The 26425-nt window shown below is 39.1% G+C and overlaps 1 protein-coding gene across 4 annotated transcripts in view; it reads right to left on the bottom strand.

Annotated features, from left to right (window-relative positions):
• The window catches only part of AGBL1 (AGBL carboxypeptidase 1), a 287320-nt gene that overhangs the window by 181053 nt on the left and 79842 nt on the right, over positions 1-26425 (bottom strand). For all 4 annotated transcript variants that reach the window (XM_084532780.1, XM_084532777.1, XM_084532779.1 and 1 more), the window contains one exon: positions 23651-23804. In XM_084532780.1, coding sequence (XP_084388906.1) covers positions 23651-23804 — 154 coding nt within the window. The remainder of the gene's footprint in view (positions 1-23650; positions 23805-26425) is intronic.

Below are 26425 nucleotides of genomic sequence, written 5' to 3'. Positions count from 1 at the left end.
GCACAAAGCAAAATAAAACATGTTCTCTTGCAATTGATGAATACAGCTTTAACAACTCTTGTCTCTTCTGTACATTGGGAGAGCACACAGCATGTTAATTGAGAGATTCTTCCCTCAAAGTAAGAAAAGAAAAGAAAAAAAAAAAAAAAAAAAAAAAAAAAAAAAAAAAACTAAGCAAGGACTTTCTCATCTCTGCTAATTGCAAATACTGTGGGACTGCCAGAGACCTGAGTTCTGTTCTTCTTCTCAAGACCGATATGCCTGTCTGTCCTCATTTGAATGTGAGAAAAGCTTCTAGAGTTTCCTTATCTTAAAACCCAGGAAATGGTTGGGGTAAAGAGAGCAGGCAGACATTATCTACACTGTTTCCCTCTGGGTGACAACAGTGGCAGCCCACAGCTGTAGGGTTCAACCAGGGAGTTCTCTCCACTCCAGTTAAAGCTTCTTTTAATAGCTCCCCTCCTGACAAGCACGATTGCAACTCAGACATCCCATCCACAGGAGAGTCATAACAAAGGTCCGTACGAGTAGGCAAACTGCAGATCTTGTTAAGTGCCTGTTCCCTTCGCAGAAGGCATTGCAGCCAAATCCCATATCAAAGTGCTGCTCTCCCCCCATACTGCACCCAGCGTGAAGACTAATGAAGCACTAAATAGAGCAGAGAGTTGATGTTATGGCCATAACACTTGCTACCCTTGAGACACCTGGGAAAGACAGACCTGACTCTGTGACAGGCAGAAATCACTCAATCTTATAACTGTAAAGCATATCCAGTAATTTATCTGCCTTGAAATTGTTGTGATAACTGTGATAAACATTGCAGCTTATGAAAACAGTAGACAGCAGCATTGGTCAGCTGTGCTCAGTTCACCAGCTGGAAAGCACCAGCCAAGATTTGTGCACTTAGCTGAGCTGCTTCACTTCATTCCTGCCTTGTTACTGCAGTCCTGATCGGGCCAGCTCAGTGCTACCCAGCATAGCCTGCTGGTTTCCACTGGTGCTCAGCTACCCTTCCTATGTCCTATTTCAATCCTAAGCCTCTTGTGACTACCTAGTGTGCCACATCACACCTATCTTCATGACACTGAGCTACAAGTTCTCAAACACATCCCTCGGGGCCCAGAACAGAGCTCAAGTCTTCAAAATCCTCTGGTCAATGCTTAGGCAGAATCCTTCCCAAGTTCTGGGGAAGCTGCCAGAAAGCTCAGGTTAGCCATTTATCTCTGCAAAGCCCACATGACACATAACCTTCTCCAGGAATGTAAATAATAAAAAGAGAGAGCAGAGGAACCTTTTCATGCTACATAAAGCCTCATCCAACAGATCTTGTCTCATTACTCTGCGTTACATTTCGACATGGCCAGGATTTAACGTGGCACCAACAAAACCAGAGATGAGAGATTAAAGCATCACTGATGCCTCTTGCAAAACTTTGAGCAAAAACCCTTTGAGTAATAATTCTAATGTATCACCTACTTCCCATCTCCCCTTCTCTTCACTCATTTTTAACTGTGGATATATGCATGAAAATAAGAGCTTTGTTCTTTCAGCACTGCTAACTTGCTGCTTAATCTCCTGTCTGTTGTAGGGATCCTCCTCTCATTATGCCATCACCAAGATTCACTAAGAGGTGACTTTGATGTTACTAATCATGGCATCAGTTGGGGAAAGAGCAGCCTGAAAGAAAAGAACAAAACCACATTAACACAGCAGCATCCCTCATCAAGACGAGCACAGAAAGGAAAGGAAATGCAGTTCCAGATGCCCTGACCTGGGCTAAGGTTCTAAATTATATCAAGCTGAGATTTGGGCTGTGCCATTTGTAAAGGGAGAAGGTTTTGAAACAACACAGGATTTTATAAGGAGTCAAAGGGAATTATATACACAGCATGTGAGAAATTCAACCTAGATCCAGGTCTTGACTCAAATTTTTCTGGCTGTGCTTCTGCATACCTCTCTTTCCTTTACCCCCAAGCCCAGGGCCACTAAAACGCAGTGCGTTGTGTTTATTTTTTTTTCCTCCCTTTATTTCTAAATACAGCATGAATTTATCATGAGCATTGCACAGATCAAAGGGTCACGTTTACCCCAGGACATAGGAGACAAACCAAGAACGCTAACTCTCCCTCCCAACTTAATTATCTGTGACCACTACAGCTTATTCTGAGTGTCAAATGATAGGGAAAAAGGAGCACCAAATGTAGCTCTTCCATGCATGTCACGGCTGCGTCCTGCTCTGGATACATCTGATATGCCCAAGGCTGCATAGTTACGCAAAGTCAGAGAGAAGACAGGATATGGTGTGATGTACAATGAATATATTAAAGTTTGAAAAAAAAATTACTTCAAATACCGAGATCACAGAAAACATGAGACTGATCTGAGGCAGAATCTGTGTCAGACACTTTGCTCTCCTCCTAAAGCTTTTCCTCTAGTTGTCAGTCTTTCAGTTACTTTAAGATACAATTCTTTCCTCCCCCATTCTTCCCCCACCCCAACGTTACTGTCTCCTTGCTGACCCTGCTTTTGGCTAAATGCTGCAGAAGCAGACATGTCTTGTGACAGAGGCAGAACACAGAATCTGGCAGGACCAGCTGTTGTTTTCCAGAATTATCAAGGAGCTATTTCTCCCTTAAACACACTTACATTATATGCATTATTACTCTTACCTATGGCAAAGAAGTGAACACTACAAATTGCCTTGGCTAGCTTTTCTCTACCTTCATAGCGTGGTGGGGGTGTTTCAGCATCCAAGTTGCTTGGCAACCTCCTTTTGTGCATGGGTTTTATGAATTCATTCACCTTTGAATCACAGATGATTGGGGAGATGCATGTGGGTATAAAGCATCCAGCCCTGGTGCAGCCTGACATCCTATTGCTGCTGGTCCCAGTCTGCAGTGACTTACTCACATTCACTGGTGTGCCTGCATATTTACACTAACTTCCTTTAGGTCCTTGTTCACACAAGTCTTGCATCAAGCCACTCCACTACATTTCCTGGAATAGTGTCAGGACTATGCCTATAGCTACATAGGTCATCCTCGTCACTAGGGCATCCTAGTTGCCCCTTTAGAAATTTGATCCATGAAACCCTGTAGTCCTCTGGAATGAACTCTTCTGTCCTGAGAGCTGCTGGAATCACTATTCCAGTCTACACAGCATCTCAACCACTTCTTTTTATCTCTGCAATGCAAGGCATCTGCTTGCTATTTAAGATCAGATAGTTAAAAGTGTTAAACATTAGCCATTAGTGACATCAGAAATATTTTATTTCATCGTGATATTTTCATCATCAGGACTTCTTCACACAAATAGATCAAAAATAGGTATAGAAAATTCTCTCTTGTCCTCTCCACTACTGACAGTCTTAGAACTTTTAAGAACAGAATAATATAATTACTGGGATTTCTTTAATAATTACCTTCCAAAGCTCCTCTATTATCCTTAAGTCTACTAGTTGCAAGCTTCTGTGCATGTGTTAGTGTGCCCTTTGAAAGCACCAAATAAATAATAAAATAATCTCCAAGAATCTTCACAACAGATTATCTAGGTAGCTGATGTATGGAGTTCCAGATTTTCTGTCAAAAGCAGGCAAAGCTCCATCATCGCCTGCTTCCATAACACACACATTAGTCTTAATTTTTTCTATGGCAGCAGGTGATTTCAGATACTCAAGTATTTTGTACTGTCATGTCCTGACCATCAATCCATATGATTTTCAACCAGCATAGGAAAAACACAGATTGCATTGCAGAAATGGAACACCCCTGAGACATGGCAAGTAGAAAAGGGAAATATTTTCAAGTTAGGTGTGCTTGTGGCTCTAACTTTCTGGGTTCTTCATATCAGGATAACAACACTGGGCTGAGAGAGGAGCCAGTCAGTGGCTGCCCAAAAGACTGGAAGACACTGGAGCAGAGATCCATCAAAACAGGCTACAATCCTATTCTCATTCATTATAAACAGCGCAGTGGAATTATTGCCCTAAATGTTCCCATGCCTAAAAGAAGATACGGGCAGGCCATAAGTGCAGCAGAGACCTGCAGCATAACTGCTGCACAGGCTGAGTACAGAAATCCATAGAGCTATGAAATCCATGGGCTGTTTTCCGAGAGAAGGATTTCATCTGAAATGAAATCAGGCAGGAGGAGCAGACTGAAAAAGCTTCCATTGTCATAGAAATATCTCCCTGGGTAATCCGCAGTGATGGAAAAAGGAAACTCTGATAATTTATGTGACAGTTTAATGGGATTTTGGTGACACATGATACTTTAGAAAGAATTTGCCCAAATAGGACAGACAGGACTTTAATAAGGCTTCAGCTCCACAACAGCAAATATTCTCACCCTTTACTTTTACATTTCATCCTACATATCCACTATTCACCCACAGCCCATCTATCTCATTTGCAGGGCACATTTCAGTATTGTGAGAGCAACAGCAATTCTGCACTTTCTGGTGACATCCCTGGCCAGAGAGACCTCTGAGTATCTGATCCCTGAAGGGATCAAGTTGACCGTGCACCTACAGGGCAGAGCATCAGAGCTTTGAATTCTGAACCATAAGCTGCCCTCAGGCCACATCCCCAGCTCTGTGGATATCCTTAATAGCTCCTCTGCAGAAATCAAGGGTAGCAGATGGACAGGACAGTCTGCAGCAGGAATCACTTGCAGTGGGGATGCCCCCAGAGTACACTCCAGGAGTAAATGGCTTTCACGCTGAGCAATGCCTCAACCTATGTTTTTTGTTTATGAGAGACAGCCTTTACCCCAGTGTAATACCCCCATGCCCTTCACTGCCATCACTTTGCGAACAGGCACAGCAGCAAAAGGAATTGCTTACAGTACTAAACCAGGGTGAAGCCAGGGTTAATGGGATGAAACTTCACAGAGGAACATTTAGGTTGAATATCAGTGAATTATATTGAAGAGTCTCCCCTGTGGAGAGGTAGAAGTTAACATTAAAAATACGTTGCCCAGAGCACTAGAAGCCATTCTGTACATAACAATCTTGCAGTAGCTGGGGACAGAGATAACCCAACAAGCTTTTATTTTCTTTCTTATTTCTATGGATCCACTTCTAAAGCCCTTACTTTTCTAGAATAGCTCCTTGCTGAATCTGGGCAGGAGAGGAATGGTCAAAAACTGTGTGAAGACCTCAATGTTTTGCCCAGTCTGTTACCACAGGAGGCAAAGATCAACTTGGGACCCACAACTTGGTCTGTTAGCCCTAAAATGGGCATGGAAAATAGAGCACCTGTCAACATTTCTCTCCCATTGGGAAAAACAGCCAAATTTCACAACAGAAAACTTACTTTCCTGTTTAGTCCTTCAAGCAATTCTGCTCTACCAAAGATGAGTTCTGTAGTAAATTGAAGCTTTTTGCCTGTACAGAACAGAAATTTAAACCCCACCTAATGCCACCTGCATCATAAAGTAATGCTCATTCTTAAACAAGGGTTGTGTCTTTAAGAGGAACAGATCCAATCTGTCTCTGACTTGAGGTCTTCCTCAGGGAACGACTTGTAAGAAATAAAACATATTAAAAGGAAGTGCAATCAGAGCATCCCATTATCAAAGGGATAAAATATCAATTTTTGTCAAGATAAAAAGCATTGCAGATTGGCTCTGATGGGAAAAATTAAATTCTTGGTCTTCACTTGATTTGATATTTATCACTCCACTGCTCTAGAAATATCCTGTCAGGGAATGTTTCTTAAAAATATTATCATGTATTTCTCCTGCAGTTAGCAAGCTATGAGGGTTTTAACTTGTGTGCTTTGGTACACATGAAAAACTCATAGGAAGGGAGAAAAAGGAAAGAAAACAGTCTACAAAATGCACCTTCTAATACTTAATTGTGTCAACATCTTAATAACGAACCTTTTGCCAATTCACCTCATCTGGGGTATCAGTAAATCGATTCTTACCTCACCACTGTTCTAGAACTGTCTTGCCAAGAGCTGATCCCAAAAGGAGTTCTCTCTTTCCACATACAAGAAACATAAGGAAAACCCCCCAGAACTGGTCTTCTAATTTTGAACAATGAATCTGGTCTTGATAGCAAGTTCTTAGATGAACTCCCCATACAATTGAGCAAAAGAATGCAAGAAAACAAACAATATAAAAGGCTTTTCAGTGAGATCATTGTGACAACAGAACTGGTGTCATCCCCATGACCTTGCAAAATGACATAAGCAAAAACATTTTTCATATTCTAGACTATGTGATGTATATAACGTGCACAAAGGGTTTGACTGAACTGGAAATGTTTAGCACCGCAGTGATGTGGAAATAAGATCTGTAAACAGATCATCCTACTGTCCATCCAGGATTGGTGCAGATCCCTGCATCCATCAGCCTTGACGAGAAGCTTACTTCTACATAAATAATTTTATCATGATAAAGAACTAAGTGGGATGCACTAAAACTTTGTGTCTAAAACATGATAAATGGAACTTCATCACTTTTCCCTCCTGAAATGTTTAGGACAACTCATATCAGTAACTGGTTTAATATTAGTGGCTAGTCCTAACCCCAATTCCCCTACTGCCAAATGGCAATCTAGAAATATTAGCATTTTAACAGCTTGTTTTCAAACCCTCATCAGAACACAGGCTCTCAGTAGTTGTTTAGGCCATGAAAAGAAAGTAAATTCATACCACAAGCAAGTTCGACTACTGATATACCCTAAGGTTGACCAGAGAAACGGGAACCCATGGCATAATCAGAAACTCAGAATACTCAACAGAAAGATGGGCAGAGCAAAATGTGCCAGTGCAATAAAATAGATAACATGAGAAAGTTTCGAGCAGTACATGGTAAGACACTGAGCAGTCACAATCTAAGGTCAGAAAGAAGTTCTTCCCTTCAGATGCTTGTGAAGTGATTTCTAATGAATCATGTCTTTCTGCGTCAATCATGATGGGGAGCTGAATGTCAAGCTAGGAAGACTACTAGTCTGAGGAAAAATATTTCTTCTTAGGAATAAGATGGCAGAAAGGCTAGGCAAAGGAACTTTTTTTTTTCCTCTTTCTCCCAAAAGTTACAACAAAGCACAGAGGAGAGAAAAAAAAAAAAAAAAAAAAAAAAAAAAAAAAAAAAAAAGCTACTCATAAATAAAGGACTCAGTCTGCAGAAAAGCCTTGGCAGTATCAGAAGGCAAACTAATAGAAGTAAACATGTCTAGTAGAAGTAAACATGTAATGTCCGGGATTCAGTTGCTTTTCCTTTCACATTACATTACGTATCACTGCAAAAGTGGGAGTTTTCATACAAAAGATGTTTTTGTTCTTTAATTAATAGTTTAATTGATATCCAATTTATTTTAAAAATCTTTATAAAGTTATTTTTGTCAAATAATTTAACAGTATGAGTGATGGCTGCTGATCAGTCTGAATTTCTGACACGTAGTACAGACTAGCTTCAGGAAACTGATAGTGCGTAACATGTTTCTTCAGTCAAGGTGCCTTCCTTCATTTTCAACCCAACATTTCCCTAGCAGAACTCTTCCAGCTTTCAAATCCATACATTGTTGCTCAGTCATTCTTTACAGCACCATCGGATCCCTAGGATGAGTTCTGCTTTTCTTGACACGAAGCACTCACACTGAAACCATTATATTTCAGAGCATTCACTACCATTTCATCTTCTGCTCTATAAACTATCAGAATGCTTTTAAAAGAATCACTTATTTAAATAAAAGAAAATCACTGCAAATCATGGTCATGACAGGCTAATGGCAAGAATTGCAAAGATGAATCATTGTCCTTCTGTGTCTAACAAAGCTTCTTACACCAATACATTGTTTGCAAAAAAAAAAATCTACCTAATGCTTTCTAACTGCAAGAATACAAATAACAACCTTCACCTGTCATCTAACATCCCCATGAACCTCAAAATCAAAAGGTCTCCTTAAATTATTTTTGTTTTCTATATTAGTTAGCAAGCTTTCTTCATGGATGAAGAAACCAACCACTCAGTTTCACTGCCTGTTTGTAATACAAATTCATTTCAGAGCTTGTATGTATTAGATGCATGCTTTAATTTGATTTATTTTATTTGATTTCTATTAAATTACGTTTGAGGCAGGTTAGCAGATGGCCTCATGGGGAGCATCTTACCAGCATTACCCTGTGTGCAAACAGCAATTATTTTATCTGGGCTGAGCCCAATTTCAAGTCACATCTTGATAAGCTAACAAATAAGGTCACAGTATCTGCATTCCAAGTGATATCCCAACTGGTGGGAAAGAAGCTTGACAAGCTCGAAGGTGGGTTCTGGGAGCGTTCTGATTAAAAGGGTATGATGTGAAAGAAATTAAGCAGCAAGTCACCTTGCTGAGTGTTGATTGAGCTGCGATGAGCAGGAGCTTTGTTTCAAGTCTATCTACAGACATTCTACATAGCTCGCAGGCCCATCACCTATGTCAGCACAGAGACTACATGTAGCTACATTTATTGCTCATTCACAGTTAGTAAGTGCTAAACGCAGGCAGAATATAGAGAGTGGGGGCAACAAGACTCCAGAGGCCTTCACATGTCTCTTGCTTATTCTTTTGCCTCTGGCTAGTTACTCTTTGTGCAGAACAATTCCTGTGTGTTGGATTATGCTTCACGGTGACCCTCTTGCTGTATTTTCGCCCTTTCAAAATGCTTGACAAAGCCGTCACAGGAGTTTGGCATCTGGAAGCTGTGACAGACACTATACGACCTGATTCATAAAACATAACTAAACAGCTTGTGCTGCCAGGGGCCGGGATTTACAGGACTGTGTTTCAAGAACAGCCTTCGATGCCTGCTCTACTGAATGCACTTTCCCACTCTGCTACAATACAAATTCCCAAGCTGCATTAGGGTGATCTGCAACGCTATGAAATGACAAAGCAGATGAGACACTAATCTTGTTAGAGTCTACCCTGTCTCCTGCTGGTCAAGAAGGGGAAAGGAATGACCTTGGCACTGGCTGCACCTTTTACACCACGTTACAGGGGAGGGAACACTATAAAAAAAAAAAAAATAAGACTAAGACATCGTTTTTCAGAAATTACTCCAGCACAGCAAGCACAAAGAAAAAAAGTCACAGATAATTTCTGCTGTGTTATCCACTTATCCACTACTGACTCATTTTTACAATAAACGCCTCCCTACATTTTCTTCCTGTAGGTACAGCCTTACCAATGATGTATTTAAGGACTTTCTGCCCTCTCAACCGTCCACCTTTTTTCTTCATTTTCACTTCAGTCACAGTCTTCAGGTAGGTGCTTATGGTGGTACCTAAAGGTCCTTTGGAAGACTTGTCAAAGCCTGATGCCAGCAAAAATAAATCCCAATCTCACTCATCATCTTCTGAAAGATTTCACATGTTTCAAGCATATTCCAGTTTAACAACACAGGGTTTTAAAGAACAAGCAAATTGCCAAAGGATAACATACATATCAGTCACTGAGTTCAAGCTCAGTTTCCAAAGTCCCAATTATGAAGTATTTTGTGTCATCCACATTCACTTGAGAATTGAATTTCCACATGAACCATGACTTCAGAGTACTTCCTCCTATTTTTGCTTTGGTATTTAGTTCATCAGTCATGAAAATTAATTGAATCTGGAACCTAAATATTATCAGAATAGTCCCTCCTCAGTTATGTTGTCTTATATCATGATACTACAGCATAGCTGTCAATTTCATATTGAAACCCACCCATGCTTCCCAAAATTAGTACATACATACACCTTTGCAGAGTGCTACAATATTCCTGCATCAATCATTATTATGTCTCATTTTCAGACTTGAGGAGAAAAGTGGTGTTTGCAGATCAGTAAAAAAAAAAAAAATAAAATAAAGTAAAATAAAATGGTATGAAATCAGTAAGTTCAGACCAAGGGAAGAATGAGGAAAGAAAATGGGAACTTGTAGTAGGTCTGCTTTTTCTTAAGGGAGAAAAAAAAGTCTAGAACACTTGGCAAAGACTCACAAGACAATTCCATAATGCCTTTTCATGTTTTCCCCGAGTCATCCAAAACTCCTCATTTATCTGTGGGTCAAGATATACCTCCAACCCCATTCTGACTTGTTCATTCACTCACGCTTACCCACCAGTTCACCCCACCAGATTTTTAATACAAAATACAGCTTATTTCACCTAACATCTTGTCCATTTCAGACAAAAACAGCAACCTGGCTAAGCAAGCAAATCTTCAAAACAGTTTGTTAAACAACTTTAATGAAGACAGAAGAGAAAAAGCTTGTAAAAAAAATTACCAAGTGGCAGAGAAATTACTCCCCCCTGCTCCAGCCACAACTAAGTAGTACGACAATTGCAATTGAGAGAGAAAATTGAATTCTAAATGCGCTGGTGATTTGATAGATATTTTCTGAGTGTTACTGAGAAAATGCCTTCTTTGGGAAAAAGTTAAGATCTGGAACAAGTCCTGTTGGTTCTGGGACCTAATTCCATTATGCAAACTTCATTAACGTAAAGGTAAGATGGAGTGGAGAGAAAAGGCACGGAACATCTCTAGGATGCCTTAAGAAAAATTGTTCTGACAGGACTATAAGAGTCCTATATCAATATTTGGGCAGCCTGCTTACACATATAACAGGTAAATGGTGACTTCAAAATTCAATAGCTTCCTGTGTTGTTTTTTTCTTTTCCCCTTCCCCTCCTCTCTTCTGGAATAGAAGACCAGGGAAACAGGAGACACACTGACTAGTATTTTTCCTTCTGCTACTCAATTCTGCAAAGTCATGTAACAAAATGAAGCAGTAGAAATTGCAGAAAAAGAAAAGCAACCTAAAATGAGTGAAAGACCTGATGCATCTAGTTTTGTCAGCTAGAAACTAATATCCATCAGTCACCAAAAAAAAAAAAAAAAAAAAAAAAAAAAAAATTCTGAAAAGATACCCTTCAAGTTCAGCTCTCTACAAACACTGGTGCACTTTGCAGCATCTACCATGTCACTTGTCAACTAGTTGATCTTATCAGCACATTTACAGTCTGAACGTAGCAGCTGTCTCCACTTGTTTATTGGCAATTTCTATTTCTGCATTAGAAACAGTTGGTCAAGCTCAGAGAGCTAACAAGTTTCTCTGATGTAGAGATGGACAAATCCTCTCATTAACTGAAGAGTATTTTAAAAATCATTACAGTGTATTTTCAGTCTTATTTCATTTTATATATAACTGCAGCCCATTAACTGCAAATTTCTTCTAGAATCTGTCAGTTACAAGCAACAAGAAGTGTCAGCCAGTGGCGCCTGCAAAACTATGAGTTTCAATATACTGCTGTACTTATTTTACTGAGATAAGATTGGCTGTATCAGTCACATAGAAGTGATCCTGTTCTAGAATTAGAGAAATGAAACTCAGTTAAACAGATCAAATAGAAACCTACAGAGAAGCTCACAGCAAAACCAATTTACACATAAAAATTACAAATAGCAGGTGTTCAGTATTACAGATACCAAAACAAGGGAAAACCAAGCACACACCATGCATTGCAGAAGTGTCCCCTCACCCACTAAGGCTCTCTGGTATATTAATACTAGAATCAACACAAAGGAATACTATCCACTATGTTTCACATGACTGTGGAACTGCTCGCATCAACGTGGGCAGAGTAGTAGAAGAACCTGCCTGCAGCTCTGGCAAACAAGTAGTAAAGCTGCTCCATACAACCCAAACAACACCAGTAATTTATAATACACGACTAGTTAGGTCAGCCTTTATTAGACAGAAGCACATAGCTCCTAACATGAAATCCAGAAATTGGAACACTGTTATCCAGAAAGTTTACAAAGCCTTGAAGTATTAGGGCTTTTTTGTTTTAAAACAAGTTGTGTATTTTTTAAAGTGAGTTTAAAAAATGTTTATTTTGTTTAAAGTAAGCTGCAATAGACAGTCCCTCTAAACCAGTCAGCCAAGATTTAAAGGGTAAAGATGACAACAACATGAAAGTTATGATGACACCCACGGTGTTTCCCAGTGGTCTGCCTGCTCTGTATATTGACGTGTTTGCCTCTGCATGGCAGAAGCCTATGGTTAGAGACTGCAAAATGCAAGATTCACTGGATTATGAGAGAACAGTGAGAGAACATCTAAGAGTAGCAGATTCTCTGGAAGCAGGGTGTGCTATTGTTCCTGCCACAACCTAGCAATTCTTTAGCACAGTTTGTGCCAGACTTAACCATCTTCCCCTAACCTATCTCTAAGTTGAGTTCCCAAACCAACAGCAATAGTTTATTAGGAGAGTAGCAGAGTCCACACTTTGCCCGCTCTGTCCAATCTCATTACTGAGTCCAGGTCAAAGAATAGTTTGTTCCCATGAGATCATCAGGCACCAAAAAGCAATGTATATCTAGCTCAATCTGCAATCACAGCATCTGGGCCAGCGAAGAAAAAAATACTGGAGACGGACACCGTTCTCTGTGACAGCAAGCACACTTATTTGAGCCTGACATCAGCCCATACATATGCTACACTCAGTGAGCTTTCCAGCTATGGATTACTCCTTTTCACAAGAGCAACCTGCCAACTGACCTGCCCTTCACTCCCTGACCACAGCTTGCCTGGTACTTAGCAAAGAGGAGGTACAACTAAACAGAAAGGAGGACAATTGGTCACTATGACAGCTCAGCAGCTCATCTCCTTTTCTTAGTGGAGCAATTCTTAATTGCCTTACAGATAGCAGACAAGACAGAGCAGGCAGAAAAGAACATTGTACACAGGCAATGCTTGTGTAAAACTCCACTACAAAACTCCAGTTTCTTGCCTTACAGCAAGTCTCCACCTCAGCAGCCACGAGTCCCTCTTACTGGCCTTTAAGGACAAAAAGTGCTCCACAAACTACCGTACCATCCACAACTCCAGCAGGAAGCTGAAATCTGCAATCAACTGATTGTTTTGTCAGCTAGAAACAGGTGTGCAGCAGCAAACCCAACTACCTCCAGGCCAACCCACTTTACCCTGTATCAGGAGGTGCTCTAGAGCCTGTAAGTGGTGAAAAACAATAACCTGTGCAGTAAAGACACATAACTAATTGGGCAACATTGTGACCAGCTGGAAGAAACCCCTTCCTGACCTCTGCTTTACCTTGAGGCATAAGCATTAGCTCTTCACCCCTTCTAAGCATATTGCTTATAACAATATTCAGTCTGCAGTCAATCTGACCCTAAAATTATGTCCTCCCTCACAGAGCCTCTCTCTGTCATATTGAGAACAAATTTAACTCAATTTGAATGCTTCCCTGGCTAATTTATACAGTACCACATTGACCTTTTAGCGTATGCCCCACAGTACCATATGTGACTGGAATTTATAGCCGGAGAGGGGAAATGTGCAGCTCACTGAAACACATTTGTTGTGTTGTTGGTGTTTTTGTTTTGCTTTTTTTTTTTTTTTTTCTTTTTCTTTCCTTCATGCCGTGATTTGAAGTTGATAAGAGAAGCCTAGTAGCCGTTCAATGCTCATTCACCATTTCAGGGAGTAAAAGCTGTCTGGAGGCTCTGATGGGCTATATTTCAATACCTCTACCAGATACACAGATTGACCATTGGAAGCACAGCATCTGCAGGTCTTTCTGAAGCCTTTCCCCCTAAGGGAGAGATGATGAATTATTTTTTCCCCCCTTTATGAAGGTGAGAATTTGGACAACCTATTACTGTGATAGAATCTTGTAACTCCACTGCAGCAAGGCTAGGACACAGGGGTGTTGTAAGACAGGTGTGTTCCAAACAGCTGTCTATAAATTTCTGAAGCAATATAAGAAATAAGCATGAACTCCCCCAAACCTTTTCCAGTTTCATTCAGAATTTTCAATGCCTTATATCAAAAATCCAAGTTGTACCATGCACCTGCGAGAAGGCACCTCAGAGGCATTTAAAAACAAATCACTAATGAAAATAATTATGACAGTTATGTACTGATTTAGATTTTCAAGATGTTTAATTCATTAACATTTCAGAAAAGGCTCTGATACACTGGAAGAATGGGGCATATACAGTGCTGAGAGCTACTGATATTCTAGCCCAAGTCTGTACCAACCAAGAAGACATTGCTAACTCATATTCCAGAAAATGCTGTTAATCACAATATTTATTCTCTGGAAAGGATATGCAAAGGTTACAAGTCTCTTAGGACAAAGATGAGACTAATAATTCAAAAAAAAAAAAAAAAAAAAAAAAAAAAGGAAGGGCAATAGAACAAAAATTAAAGAAAGGGAAGAAAACTGCATAGCACAATCTACTAAGAAGGGAACTTAGAACAAATCTCCAAATTTCAGAATGAAGGCTCTTTTTAAAAATAATAATAATAAAAAAATGACACACAGACACACACCACCACTGTGAAAAACTACAGATGAATGAAGAAGATCCATAGCAGCACAAATTATCTCACTTCAGATGGTTGTCCCACTAGCATGCACAAAGGGTGGGAGAGGAAAGAGATTACACTATTTGCTTTCTCCTTTTGCAAAATAACATTGCTAGTTGCTTATGCTCCAAGGCACATTTTTCATGATCTTCAATTCAGTGTTTTCTGTGCTCTGCTTGCTGTCTTGACCATTGGATTCAATATGTTAATAGGCATTTTGCCAAACTCACAGAAGGCTGACCGTGGCATCAGTGCTGTGCTAGCTGAGTGAGTCCCACCGAATGCTGGAGGTCAAAGAACAAGTGATTCATTATGAAAAACACTGGCCTCAGTCCACAGACAGCCCCAAATCTATCTCACAAATTTCATGTTCCACTCAACCAGCTTCCACCTTTATGGTTGCAGACTGAATATTCAAACAGGAACACAATTTTGCAGAAATTTGTCTGTAAATAGCACATCATTCAGGGCATTGCAATGGGCTGCCACGTTGTTATGACTGGGATATCAGAAAAGAAGAAAAAAAAAAAAAAAAGAAAGAAAGAAAAGATGTTTCAAATTGAAAGACAATCTTGAAAAATTTAGAGCACACACTGCTGGTGTTACATATTTAGAGAGCTTTACTTTGGCTTTAGATGCCTGACAAACTACCTATTCAAGCAGAAAAAGTTCATATTCACAATTCTGTAACTATTTAGCATTGCAGAATACATGACATCCTTATTCATCCATTCTTTACTGCATTAAAACAGAATCACAGTTTTCACTACAGCTGACTTCTTGTCACCAAAAACAAAGTGTTTGGTACAAAGCAAGAGAGAAACCAGCACCTCCACAAATTAGGAATAAATCTTCAACTCAAGGGGATACGCAGATAAAAAAAAAAAAATCACTATTGCAGACACAAGAATCAAGCAAAAATATTTTGTTTTTCCCCTCCACAGTTTGCTATAATCTTCTCATTCAATTTCTATACACAATAAAATCTGTTCATTTTTAAATATAATCACAAGTAAGGAATAGAAATAGAAAAGAAGGAGATGAAATAAAAAAGCAGTAAATATTCCATAAATGGAATACTTTAAGGAAGTGTAATGCTCGTGGACTTCTCTGCATAAAATTGCAATTTGGATCACGTTAAGTACCTAAGTAGGCAGAAAGACAATCTGAGACAATATCTTCTGTTCAGATTCAATGGAAATGCCATTTAATAGGAGGCCTCTACTTCAGGAGCTGAGGCTTTCTTAAAGTATTGGTTTCTTCCCTGAGACTTTCATCAGTAGTAGCAATGGTGCTTTTTGTTGTATGACACTTGCAATTATCATCATAGATTGGTTTGGGTTGAAAGGGACCTTAAAGATCATCTAGTTGCAACTCCCTTGCCATGAGTATGGGTAACTACCACTAAAGGAATATTCCACTATTATAAAAGCATATTCATCCTTTCCACAGAAACCACTGAGCATCCAGACAGAAATATTGGAAACTGAATTGCTCTATGAATAGTTGGCAAACAGGTGTGACCTAAGGGCTCGGGAGCATTGGTTATGCCGTGTGTATGTGTGTTGGAGAAAATACAGAATGCAATGCCATTAAGAGAACAACAGATGTGCTTCCCATTGTGAACTGTTTCCAACAAGCACAATGCCAGGTTAGCACTTCAGCTGAATTGCTGCAGGCAGTTCTTCTGACTGCTCGAAAGATCATTACTAATCAAAGCAGGTCATTCTGCCTCCCTACTTCAGCACTGTTAGATGAGAGCTTCCTTTAAAGAATGCATTTTCCTTTTGGGTGGGCTAACTCCAATAAGGCATTGATCTAATTTGATCCCCATTTCATTAGGAGATGTGTCATCTCCAGCTTTAAAAAAGTTATTCAAGAGAACAGAGCATGAGTCTTTAATAATTAACATGCAACACTGGTTGCTGCCATGTAGGGAGTAGGCACAGTTATTATAACTTGAAGTCAATAATTCATAAACTATAATGCATTATTAATCAATTATCGAGGCCTGAATTACATTTAATGAGATTAAGCTGATTGGAGCACTAAGGTATTTGAATCATATTGATTTAATCAATGTGCTTAATTAAACTGTGTACTTTTTCCACATGATCATTATTTCCCAGTATCCTGCACAAGTGGCCTTTGCAATTCACATCCTTTGCTGTTCTTTGTTCAGGAATTGTTCTCTGCTGCAAATTACATTTAAAGGTAAAGGGGTTTGTTTCTTTTTGAGAAAAGATCAAAGCTGCAAAGCAACCATGTAACTAGCTAATACAAGCCAACCAAGAAATGTTAGAATATTTCTCCCAGCAACCATGTCTTTTGACTCCTTATGCTTAAGAGGAGACCAAGTAAACACACCTCATTAGCCTCACTTTATCCCTCATTCTAGTTCTAGGAGCAACTGGAGATTTGAACGGCAGAAGCATCCTTCCATTCCTTATTCCAAAAATATTACTCTTTCCATCTTCAGAAACATGTTCAGGCAGAAAATGTGTCCCAACTCTCATAAAGATTACATTTTGGTAAAGGAGGTGTCATTGTCTCTTTATAATAATACCCATAATGGTTTCCCCAGCCTTGCATAAAGAGGACATGTGATGACTGAAAAGCAACTCAAAGCGACAGCAGTTACAGATGTAAATCTATTTGCTAGTGTCATATTTTGTTTAATTTTCCTCACCACTGCTGCTAGTTAGCTAGGACATTCAGCTCTGTAACACTGCACAAACTGCTGTAAGGACGCTTATCAGGTGCATAGGGGAAATACTTGTAACACACTGCATAATCATTATTATTAATGGGAGTCACAACAGTACAGCCAGCCATGAAGAGCTTTCCAATTACTTCCTTTATACCTTATACTTCCTTATATACTACCTTATACCATAACCCAGGACTGCCCCATTCCACTCTGCAGAAGTGACAAAGTCCCTATATTCTCAATGGATGCAGGATTAACCCCCACAGCAATATAAGATGTTCATGCCTTTGAGCTGAGAATGCAGTAATGATGGTGGTCATCAGTCAGGAGCATGCTGCTGTACAGCCATAGAACGACCAAAATCTTCAGTCCTTAAGGAATTTCTTTCTCACTGTTTCAGTTATTCCCTTGTATTAGGCACCACTCCAGTTTGTGCTACTATTACACCACTTCAGTTATATCTTCCCCTTCCCCTTCTCAACCTAAAGAAGGGTGCTAACACAGCCACACCATGTCACTGCACAGCCAAGGAAACACCCCCTGAGAAACATGCACACAGCAAGCTCAGAACAGTAGTGCAGTGTAAACAGGCCTTCTCCGATCACTCCTTTTGCATTTGGTGATTTCATTTCAGTCACTCTTAACATTGACAATGTACTGGTGTGCTCTTTCTTTACAGAATAGAGTTTCATCATCACCCACGCATGACTAGCTAGATGTTTTACCTACGCTTTGAAGAGTCAATCTGTCCATTTACTCTGCCATTCATAATAGTATCCTATGGTCTGCAAGGGCTTGTCAGCTTGCAGATCACCTTCATTGTCCTTCACAGTCTTATCGGCTCCTGCTTATCGCAGTAAAAGAACCAGTTTTCAGCTTTGCTTTCCTAATCGTTTAATTGGGCTCAGAAGCTCAGGGTTGTGGATTATAGAAAATGCCACTGTACCCACTTTATTTCTGATTTGCCTTCATATTTATACTGACTACTTCAGGTTATTAGTTCTCTTCCAGTCATAATTAAGCATCACTTGTCACTGAATGAATAGAAAGAGGTAAAGAATCATTCCATCATCGCTATGGGTATCTTGAAGGCATGAAGTTAAGCCTTCATATTTTAAACATTTTAATGCCTCAGTTGTACAATGCTATGCACACAGATAGCTGTTCCAGCTACAGAAAATCTTTCATTAAAGCGCAGTTCTTTTCTAAAAGAGAGTCAATGTGCATTACCATGTTCATCATCTCCTGGAGACTACTGACTGAGTTCATTTAATCTGCCTAGAAATTATACATTTGTTCTACCTGCCAAGCTGGTAAACTCTGCTTTTGGTGTGAAAGATGAACTGGATTCTGACAGATTCTTGTACAAGATTCTAGTCACAAACCAGTCTTCGCTATGACAAGCACACTATTTTATTTTACGCTAGGCCAAGCATACCTCATTGCTAAAAAAAATGGCAACTGTGCAAGACACATAAGAAACCATGATAAGATTAGGCACTAACTGAACATTTGCAATTGTCTGTATCCATTAAAAAATGGAGCATGTAAGTCAAGAACCAGGAATAATAGAGGTCTTTCAGGAGTGAGAGATCTTTCTGTTGAACTTAGGTTAACTGCAGTGGCAAACTTTGTCTGCCAGAGAGGTTTGGTAGAACACAGACACATAATGCACATTTGAATACATAACACTGTGAATTAAGGGTTTATTAAGTACACACATGATGTTAGCACCATCTTCATGGGACTATGTAGGGTAAGCCCAAGAAAATCAGAGCTCTACAAGCTCCAATAAACTTCATTAAACAGCGACTCAGCACCAATATTTGAAGCTTTGTCATTCTTGCTGCTTCTGCATTTACGAACACTCCTGAAAGATGTTGAGAATTGCTTTCTTGGAAAGTCCCTCTCATCAGGCAATGTCTAAGGCTAGATCTGACACAGTCACAAGCAAAGTCACCAAAGAGTAAATTCCTACCCAGCCATTCTTTCCACTCTCCACTTCTCTCATTTTCAAAAGGTTTACAAGTTGTGATTCAATATCCAAGGCAGGCACGGTGTACTAGCTCACCACGCTCACGAGAGCTTGCAGAATGCTGTTTTAGTTTTATGTTTTAAATAATTCTGAGAAGAGCTACAGTCTTCTGAAGAAAAGTTCTGTACATAATATGGAAGGCCAAATTTGCAGAGTGTAACTCTGTGAGAAGGAAAAAGAAGGAGGAAGGAGGAATATGGAAAACACAGATAACAAAAAACTGATTAAGTTTGAAGAGAAGTTGTTGTGCTGTTTGTATCTGAGATGTTGTATGACAGCGATACAAAACAAAGGGAGTCAAAGAGTACCTGGCTTATTTCTTTCTCTCCTCATATCAGTTTCAGAATTGATCATTTAATAAAAATAATTCAGTACACCACCATCACATAAACAGGAGATAGGGAGGAATGAGAAAGGAGCCTATGTGGATATCAAAGCCTCACATAAACTACGCATAATGAAGAAAAACAGCAGCCCATTTTTCTTCCCTTTAGTATGCGGTGAATGTGCAGCTCCTGTCAGCGTGCACGGCTTGTGCTTCCTATTAACAAGGTGCACATTAATAAATTTAACTCAGACAAATTTAACCATCCTAGGGCCACATTAATCAAAAGCCTGACAAGACAAATCTGAAAGAGTCGAGCGAGGAAAATAAAGCACAGCTGACACAGAAGATGCCATGCCCTCATCATCCCTGGGTCGCTCCCACTCTATCAGCACCTCCAGTAGTGCAATAACTCCTCCTCACCGAGCTCCTATCAGGAGTATCATGGTCTCCTCCCAGCACTCCTCACCCAATGCCTCTTCATCAGTGATGTTTCCCACTCCTCATGCATCTATACTAGAGAAGGATTTAGAGTATTAAAAGTACAATCACGAGCAATGGCTATGAAGCCCTGAAGAGCTTTGTATTTTACCTGCACCACTGGTATTATTGAAAAGAACCTCTCAAGGCACAGATTAACGAATGTACAAAGCAGAAATAACAAATTTGATAGGAGAGTAAAACGGCTATAGCTCATGAGAACTATGAATTGCACAGAACTCTGGAAACAGAAGGAAAGAACAAGGGCTATCAATTTTTATTCATCACCCGTGTGCCAAGTTTCCCAGTGCTGGAGCTCCACACATCACTTCTCAAGCTGAAATGCATATGCATAGACACTGTACAAAGCAGTGAGAGTTACTACTGAGAATGTCTCCATCCTTTGATTCCCTCATAGTTGTTGCTTTTGAGTTATGTTTTCAGCCTGGAAAATATTGACAAACAGGCCCCTCCATCAACCAACCCAATTCATAGAGAGAAGGCCATGTCGTACACGATGAGGAAGCTAAGAAGCAACTGTTGATCAAAGCCACAAAAAGCAGCACAAATTAAGCTAAATGCGTCCCCCAAAGCCATAATTATCCAAGCTGCTTATACAAAATAAGTATATATATAATTATTCACATTTGCCTGGAGGCATCCCCACAGCATAAAACACATGGTGCGCTTGCTGTTCTTCCACTTGATGAAACAACAAATATTTTCATCACCTAAGAGTATTGGTGTTTACATTTATAGTTTTGGAAACTTAAGAGAAAATGTGTTGCCTTTCCTTGACACTGTCTCTCCCCCAAACAATTTCTATTTCAGTTCAGGCAACTGGGTTTGTACACATTCTGCTTTGATTGAGTTCAACTGGTTCATAGAGAGATTTAGGAAGTCAATCTCATTTCCTTGCAAAGCTCCAGCAGAAGAGTTTACTGGCACATAATTTCATGGAATTTCAGTCAGAACTATGAGTTCCTACTGAATTCATGTAGGATCACAAACCAGGAGGTATTTCTCTCTTAAAAATAAAAAGGACTTGAGCCACATAACTAGAATTTAAACACAAATGGTGAATATCACAATATCCTGAGGCATTCAAAATAAAGACCTGTCCAAAATGTTCACAAATCCTTCATGAATCTTTCAGTAAATCTGTACTGAATGAGTATCCAAGCCTACACTGCACTGGGATTGTGCAAACCTTGCCTTTCCAGACAGGTTAGTGACTTCTGAAAGCCTGCCAGACACTATTTCAGCACTGAAAGATGCATTCTCAGGGGACAGAGTGCCCCAGAAAAAGGTAATGCCTCCTGTCACATATATTTCATAATACTCCCTAAAAGCAGTGCAACTTCGGGGGGGTATGATTGCGCTGGTCAATATGGTGTTGTCATTTCCTCACAACCCTCATTTCAGTATGTCTGTACCTTTCAACTGTCACAAATACATGGCTGTAAGTCCTGCATACACAAAGGACAATCATTCTCCCCAGTGTACCATGCCTGGTACAATAAGGTTTCAGATCAAGGTCTGCAAGGACTGTAAGATGATATACAGTCTGGTACAGTAATACCATATGCAGTTACAGTTCCCTCTGGTGCCTGGCACCAAAGGTGGAAGCATCCTTAGTTATTCCTGCTTTACCTCCATTGGTACAGGCTGGTGATTTTGTTCTGGAGTTTTTAACTTGATCACTATGTCTGCATATCTGCAGATGTTGGCATAGTGTTGGATTGGTCAGAAAGCAAAACCATTGTTTTCTGTTTTGGAAAATTGAAGTTTTGTTTTTGTTTGTTAGTTTTTTGTTTGTTTGTTTTTCAATTATTTTTTTAAGTTTCCTATGTCAGAAAAGCAAGAATTTGCAGTCCTATCAAAACCAAACGTGCTTAATCCAGTGGTCAGCACATTCACGTATCATGTGACTGACCCACTCCAAGTCCTTGCTTTGATAAATCCAACCATTACCTTTTACTTTGCACCCTCATTGGAAAAGCATATTTACTTGGACAAAAAAATTGTTCACTGCATGTCTCTTTTGCATGGCTCCAACCCTTAATCCCAATTTACTTTCAGTTGCCCTATTGAGGCTGTCTGCCATGAGGTTTGAAAATTTTTGTCAACAGCTAACATCTAACCAGGTGACCATCTGCAGTATGCCAAAGACTTCTTTACATAACCACCCTCTAGCACCACAACCCCCACCTGCTGGTTTTCTGTTCTGTACCATTATTATCATGGAACAAAAGTGCTTAAGGGCAGGAATTTTCTCTTCCTGTTAAGCATGGACAGCACCCACCACAGCGAAACTCCCTAGTCGAGTGCTGTATGTGATATTGTAATGTAAATACTACTAATAATACCAGTGCCAATGATCCAGTTTTCTCTGACACTGCCTCCAGTTCCCACCATTAAGGCCGTTTATGTGCAAGCATCTTATGAATTCCCATGTAGGCTGTAGTTGGCAATTTGTTGCCATTTTGCTTTAAAATTTCAACCTAGGAAACTATATTCATGCACAGAAACATGCTAATTCTAATGTAAATGCTCCCTGAATGAAAACTTACCAACAATTATAAAGAGGTCTGAGCTCAGGATGATTATACTGTAATGTCAGCATAACTGCAGTCACTGTGCTCTAACGTAAACCAGGGAAGACAGCAATAACTTCCCCCAAACTCTGTTACGTGAGCTTTCTTTTAGTTTATAAATTTGGAATGGACATTGTGCGGAGTCTGACTTACCACGTATCCCTGAAAAGAGAATTCTGTGATAAGAAATGTTGTTCATAACACAGAATCTCTTTGGATATACTTAGCCTAACATCTCCGTGAGATAATATGTATTTGCATAACAAGCTAAGAGATTTAAGGCAATCTAAATTTCCACACTCCCTAGGTGTTCTCCACCTGTGTTACAGATATGTGAAGAGCAGAAAAAAAAATATGTTTTTGCCTTGCTTCAGACTCAGGAAAAAATTTCCCTTCTATGTCAACCTACATATAGGTAGTCTGACATTTAGACATGAAAGACAAAGCTAATCCAATGTGATGCTGAACAGAATCTTCTTGTCACTTGCTGTTGATTACAGAAACATATATAGCTTAACATTGTTAATCAAGGCCACTGGAGATCTAAATCTTTGACTTTCACAACAAAAAATAACTATCTCTAGATATAACATGACAGCTATTATAGTTACCACATCATCAGCTAAGACTGACAAAATGCAAGAAGCCATAGTATGTCCAGATGGAGCTACCAGGCATGTTGGAGGATCTGGAATTTGACCAGGACACTTCAATTACTACATACATCTGGGAAAGAATGATCTTGTATTTTTTCTTTGGCAAGTTTGAAACTTTAAAATAAATAAATCTTTTCAATTTGGAATGGCAACAACAACAACAAAAAAATTTCAAATTTCTTTTTGAATTGGTTACTCGAGAAGTTTCTTGACATTGGAGATATTTGATACTGAACTTTCTGTTTCAGATTATTAAAGAAAAATTGAAGTGAAGAATGATGTTAGGTACTCTCCCTCCTCCATATAAATTTGTCATTTAAAAGAAGTGTTGTAATTTGCTATTCTTTATATTTATATTTCTTTTTTTCAAAATGAGAAAAGCAAGAAAATCAACATATCCACAAAACAGGTTGTCACTGCCACTCCTTACATGACCACACGTCACCAGCTTCTTTTTAAATGCTTCATTTGGCTACTTACGGAACTGTTCCAAGTCATCGCTTTTTTTAGACTCTAGCATGGCAGTGATTGTGAGCAATGGGCATGGATTTCCTCCTAGCGTCTGGCAGAGCGTCTGCTTCCTCCAGTAAACCTTCTTGGGGTTCCTATTTTGTTCCAGAATGTCAAGATGAGCCTAAGAAAGAAGCAAGAAAACAGATTTATGAGTTCATGGTTTATAAAAACTGATTTTATTCCACTGTCTCTATGTGATTATTGGTACTAATTTCATCTCTTGCTAATTTACCAGCTCCGCTCTTATGCCAGTTAACACTATCTCCTTTTACATACCTTCAGTAAGCATAAGCCATTCAGAACACAGCCCAGTTCACTGAAGCTGCACAGGTCTATTACTCATGTATCATTTTACCTGAACTGTTCCTAGGTTTTTTCTTTATTAGCAAAAATGGGTTTCTATGTGTACATGAAGTCCATAAAAGAACTGCATACTGCTTATATTTTCTTAGGGATCATGTAACTTGAGAAATATTGTCTTTCTTTCAGTATTTATAGAACTGACTGGTTAGCTGTCAAGCATATGTCAGTGAGACTCAGGAACAAGTCCAGACCAGAGGCAGTCAAAAGTTTACATCAAAACAGTTTTGTACAGCCACTATTGGGGAAAGTGAGTAAGAGCATCTTTCCAAAAAGTTACTTAAAAAGTTGTCCATCCCCCACCCCCCAAAGTTTATGGTTGTCACTTCTAAATAATTCTTACAAAAAAAAACCTTCCTGAGAAATTTGAGAAAATGAATTGGCAGCCTAAAAAAAAAAAAAAAAAAAAAAAAAAAAAAAAAAAAAATCTTTTAAATCTTTTTGGAACTAGTTTTAATCGCCTCATTAGACACATAGCCGCTCACCACCCACACACCAGATGATGTGCAGTTCTCAGTGGCTCTCTCTCCCTGTTTACGTTGCAATTGCAAGTGGCAATAATACGGTAAGTAATCTCATTACAGTGTCGCTAACTGTTGTGGAGCAGCAGTTGCCTCTAGACTGGAAGAAAGAGGTACATTGCAGTATGCACGCTCATCCTGAAATAATCTTAACTAAAATGCGTCAGTTCACAGAACAGCCTTTACATGGTAATTTTTTGTGTTTAGAAGTCAGGGGTAAATTTCAGCCAATGTTTAAGAAACAAATTATTTCTATTCCCAAAACCTTGAACTTTACCATCTTGCAGACTGCTTTTCCCAGCGTTTTTGAAAGAAAACACAGAACTGAAATTTAGAGTCATCTGTGTCATAAAATAATTAACGTACTGCTCTATAAAGTAAATTCAATTATTAGACCCATTTAAAGATCTCACATAGATACAGAGAACTCAATATTCATCTTTTACTTATGCTTCTGGTACCCAGTGAAACTTAATTGGGTATAGCTGTCATAGAGTTTTCAGCTAAATATCTAAACAATTAACACTATGATGAAAAAATTGATAAATTACAGTTCATAAAATAAATATAATTACTAATGGACAAAAAGTAATGAACTGCAGAGTGCATCCAGTTCAAATAGGATTCCGCAATATGTATTTCCTGTAAACATGCCTGTAACAATTAAATATATATGATATTTAAAAACATTTCCAAATTACTAACTTCATATCCAAGTTTATCTTCTTCCCCAAAGCATTATGTATTTAATTGGGCCCTTGGGTACCTAATCACTTTTAATTTATTACTGATATGTAAAACCAACATATTCACCAGTGGACAAATGATTTAAAATAAGATCCACTGGTGCACAAACCTGATTTAGCTTATTCACTGTGGAAATTAAAGTAACATGGAAATGTGCAAATTGCATCACTCAAGACATTTTAAATTAGTCCAAGCAAATAAACCATTTAGAAATATTAGAGGCAACAATTTTGCTTTGGATAAAGAGCTGGACAGAACAATCTATCAATCTTTTCCACTTATAATTCCCATTTACAAAATTTTATGGTCCTTACTGAGCTTGAGTTCATTTAAACTTTTCCTGGGGCAAAAATTTCCTTGAACTTCAATAAGCATTTTATTTGAAGAGGCAGTGAAATACTTCAAGACTTGGTCCTGCAAGTCTAGGAATAACATCTTTTTCATCTCTATTCAATTCATTCCAGAGTAGGTGAGATATTCAGGGATTCCCAGAGCATACAAATTCTCCAAGTCTCCCCTGCTTTTGTGCCAGCAGAAGGTAGAAATCAATAACAGTAAAATAGTGATGAGGCACTGCATCTCCATAATAAAGTATGGTGGTGAATAAGTCTACCCAATTCTTCAGTACTACAATTGTAGTTGTAAAACCCTGCAGACTGCAGTATATATGTGTCTTTAAGGCTATAGGTCAAAACCCACAACTAGGGCATGTTCTCCTCCTCATTGATTCAGAGGAATAGCTGGTGCCCGTAAGCCTGATGAGAAGTGAGCTGGCAGGCATAGCTTGGACTGTGAAGGCCTGATTGGCCTTCTCCCAGCTATTGAAAGCAGTTTCTTTGAACATCCATAATGGGATGTAAAGCAGTTGACAAGAGACTGTTTTTTGAGAGGGAATTAATCTAATCCAAGCTATGCTGGCAGCATACAAAGCTGCATGGCTACTAAGTGAGAGAGGACAGTCTCCTTTGAAAGCCTGTGTATGCTTTCATATCTGATAATGGCAAACTGGTATCATTGTAAAAATTAGAATAAGCCCATATTTCACCAACCCACACTGTCACTAGATGTCCAGAACTAAAAACAATTTATTTTTTATTTTTTGCCACGGGTGGAA

Source organism: Aythya ferina, assembly GCF_964211825.1.
Source record: "Aythya ferina genome assembly, chromosome: 11".
Lineage (NCBI taxonomy): Eukaryota > Metazoa > Chordata > Aves > Anseriformes > Anatidae > Aythya > Aythya ferina.
Note: the sequence above shows the minus strand (reverse complement) of the source record. Positions and strands in the feature narration are given on the sequence as shown.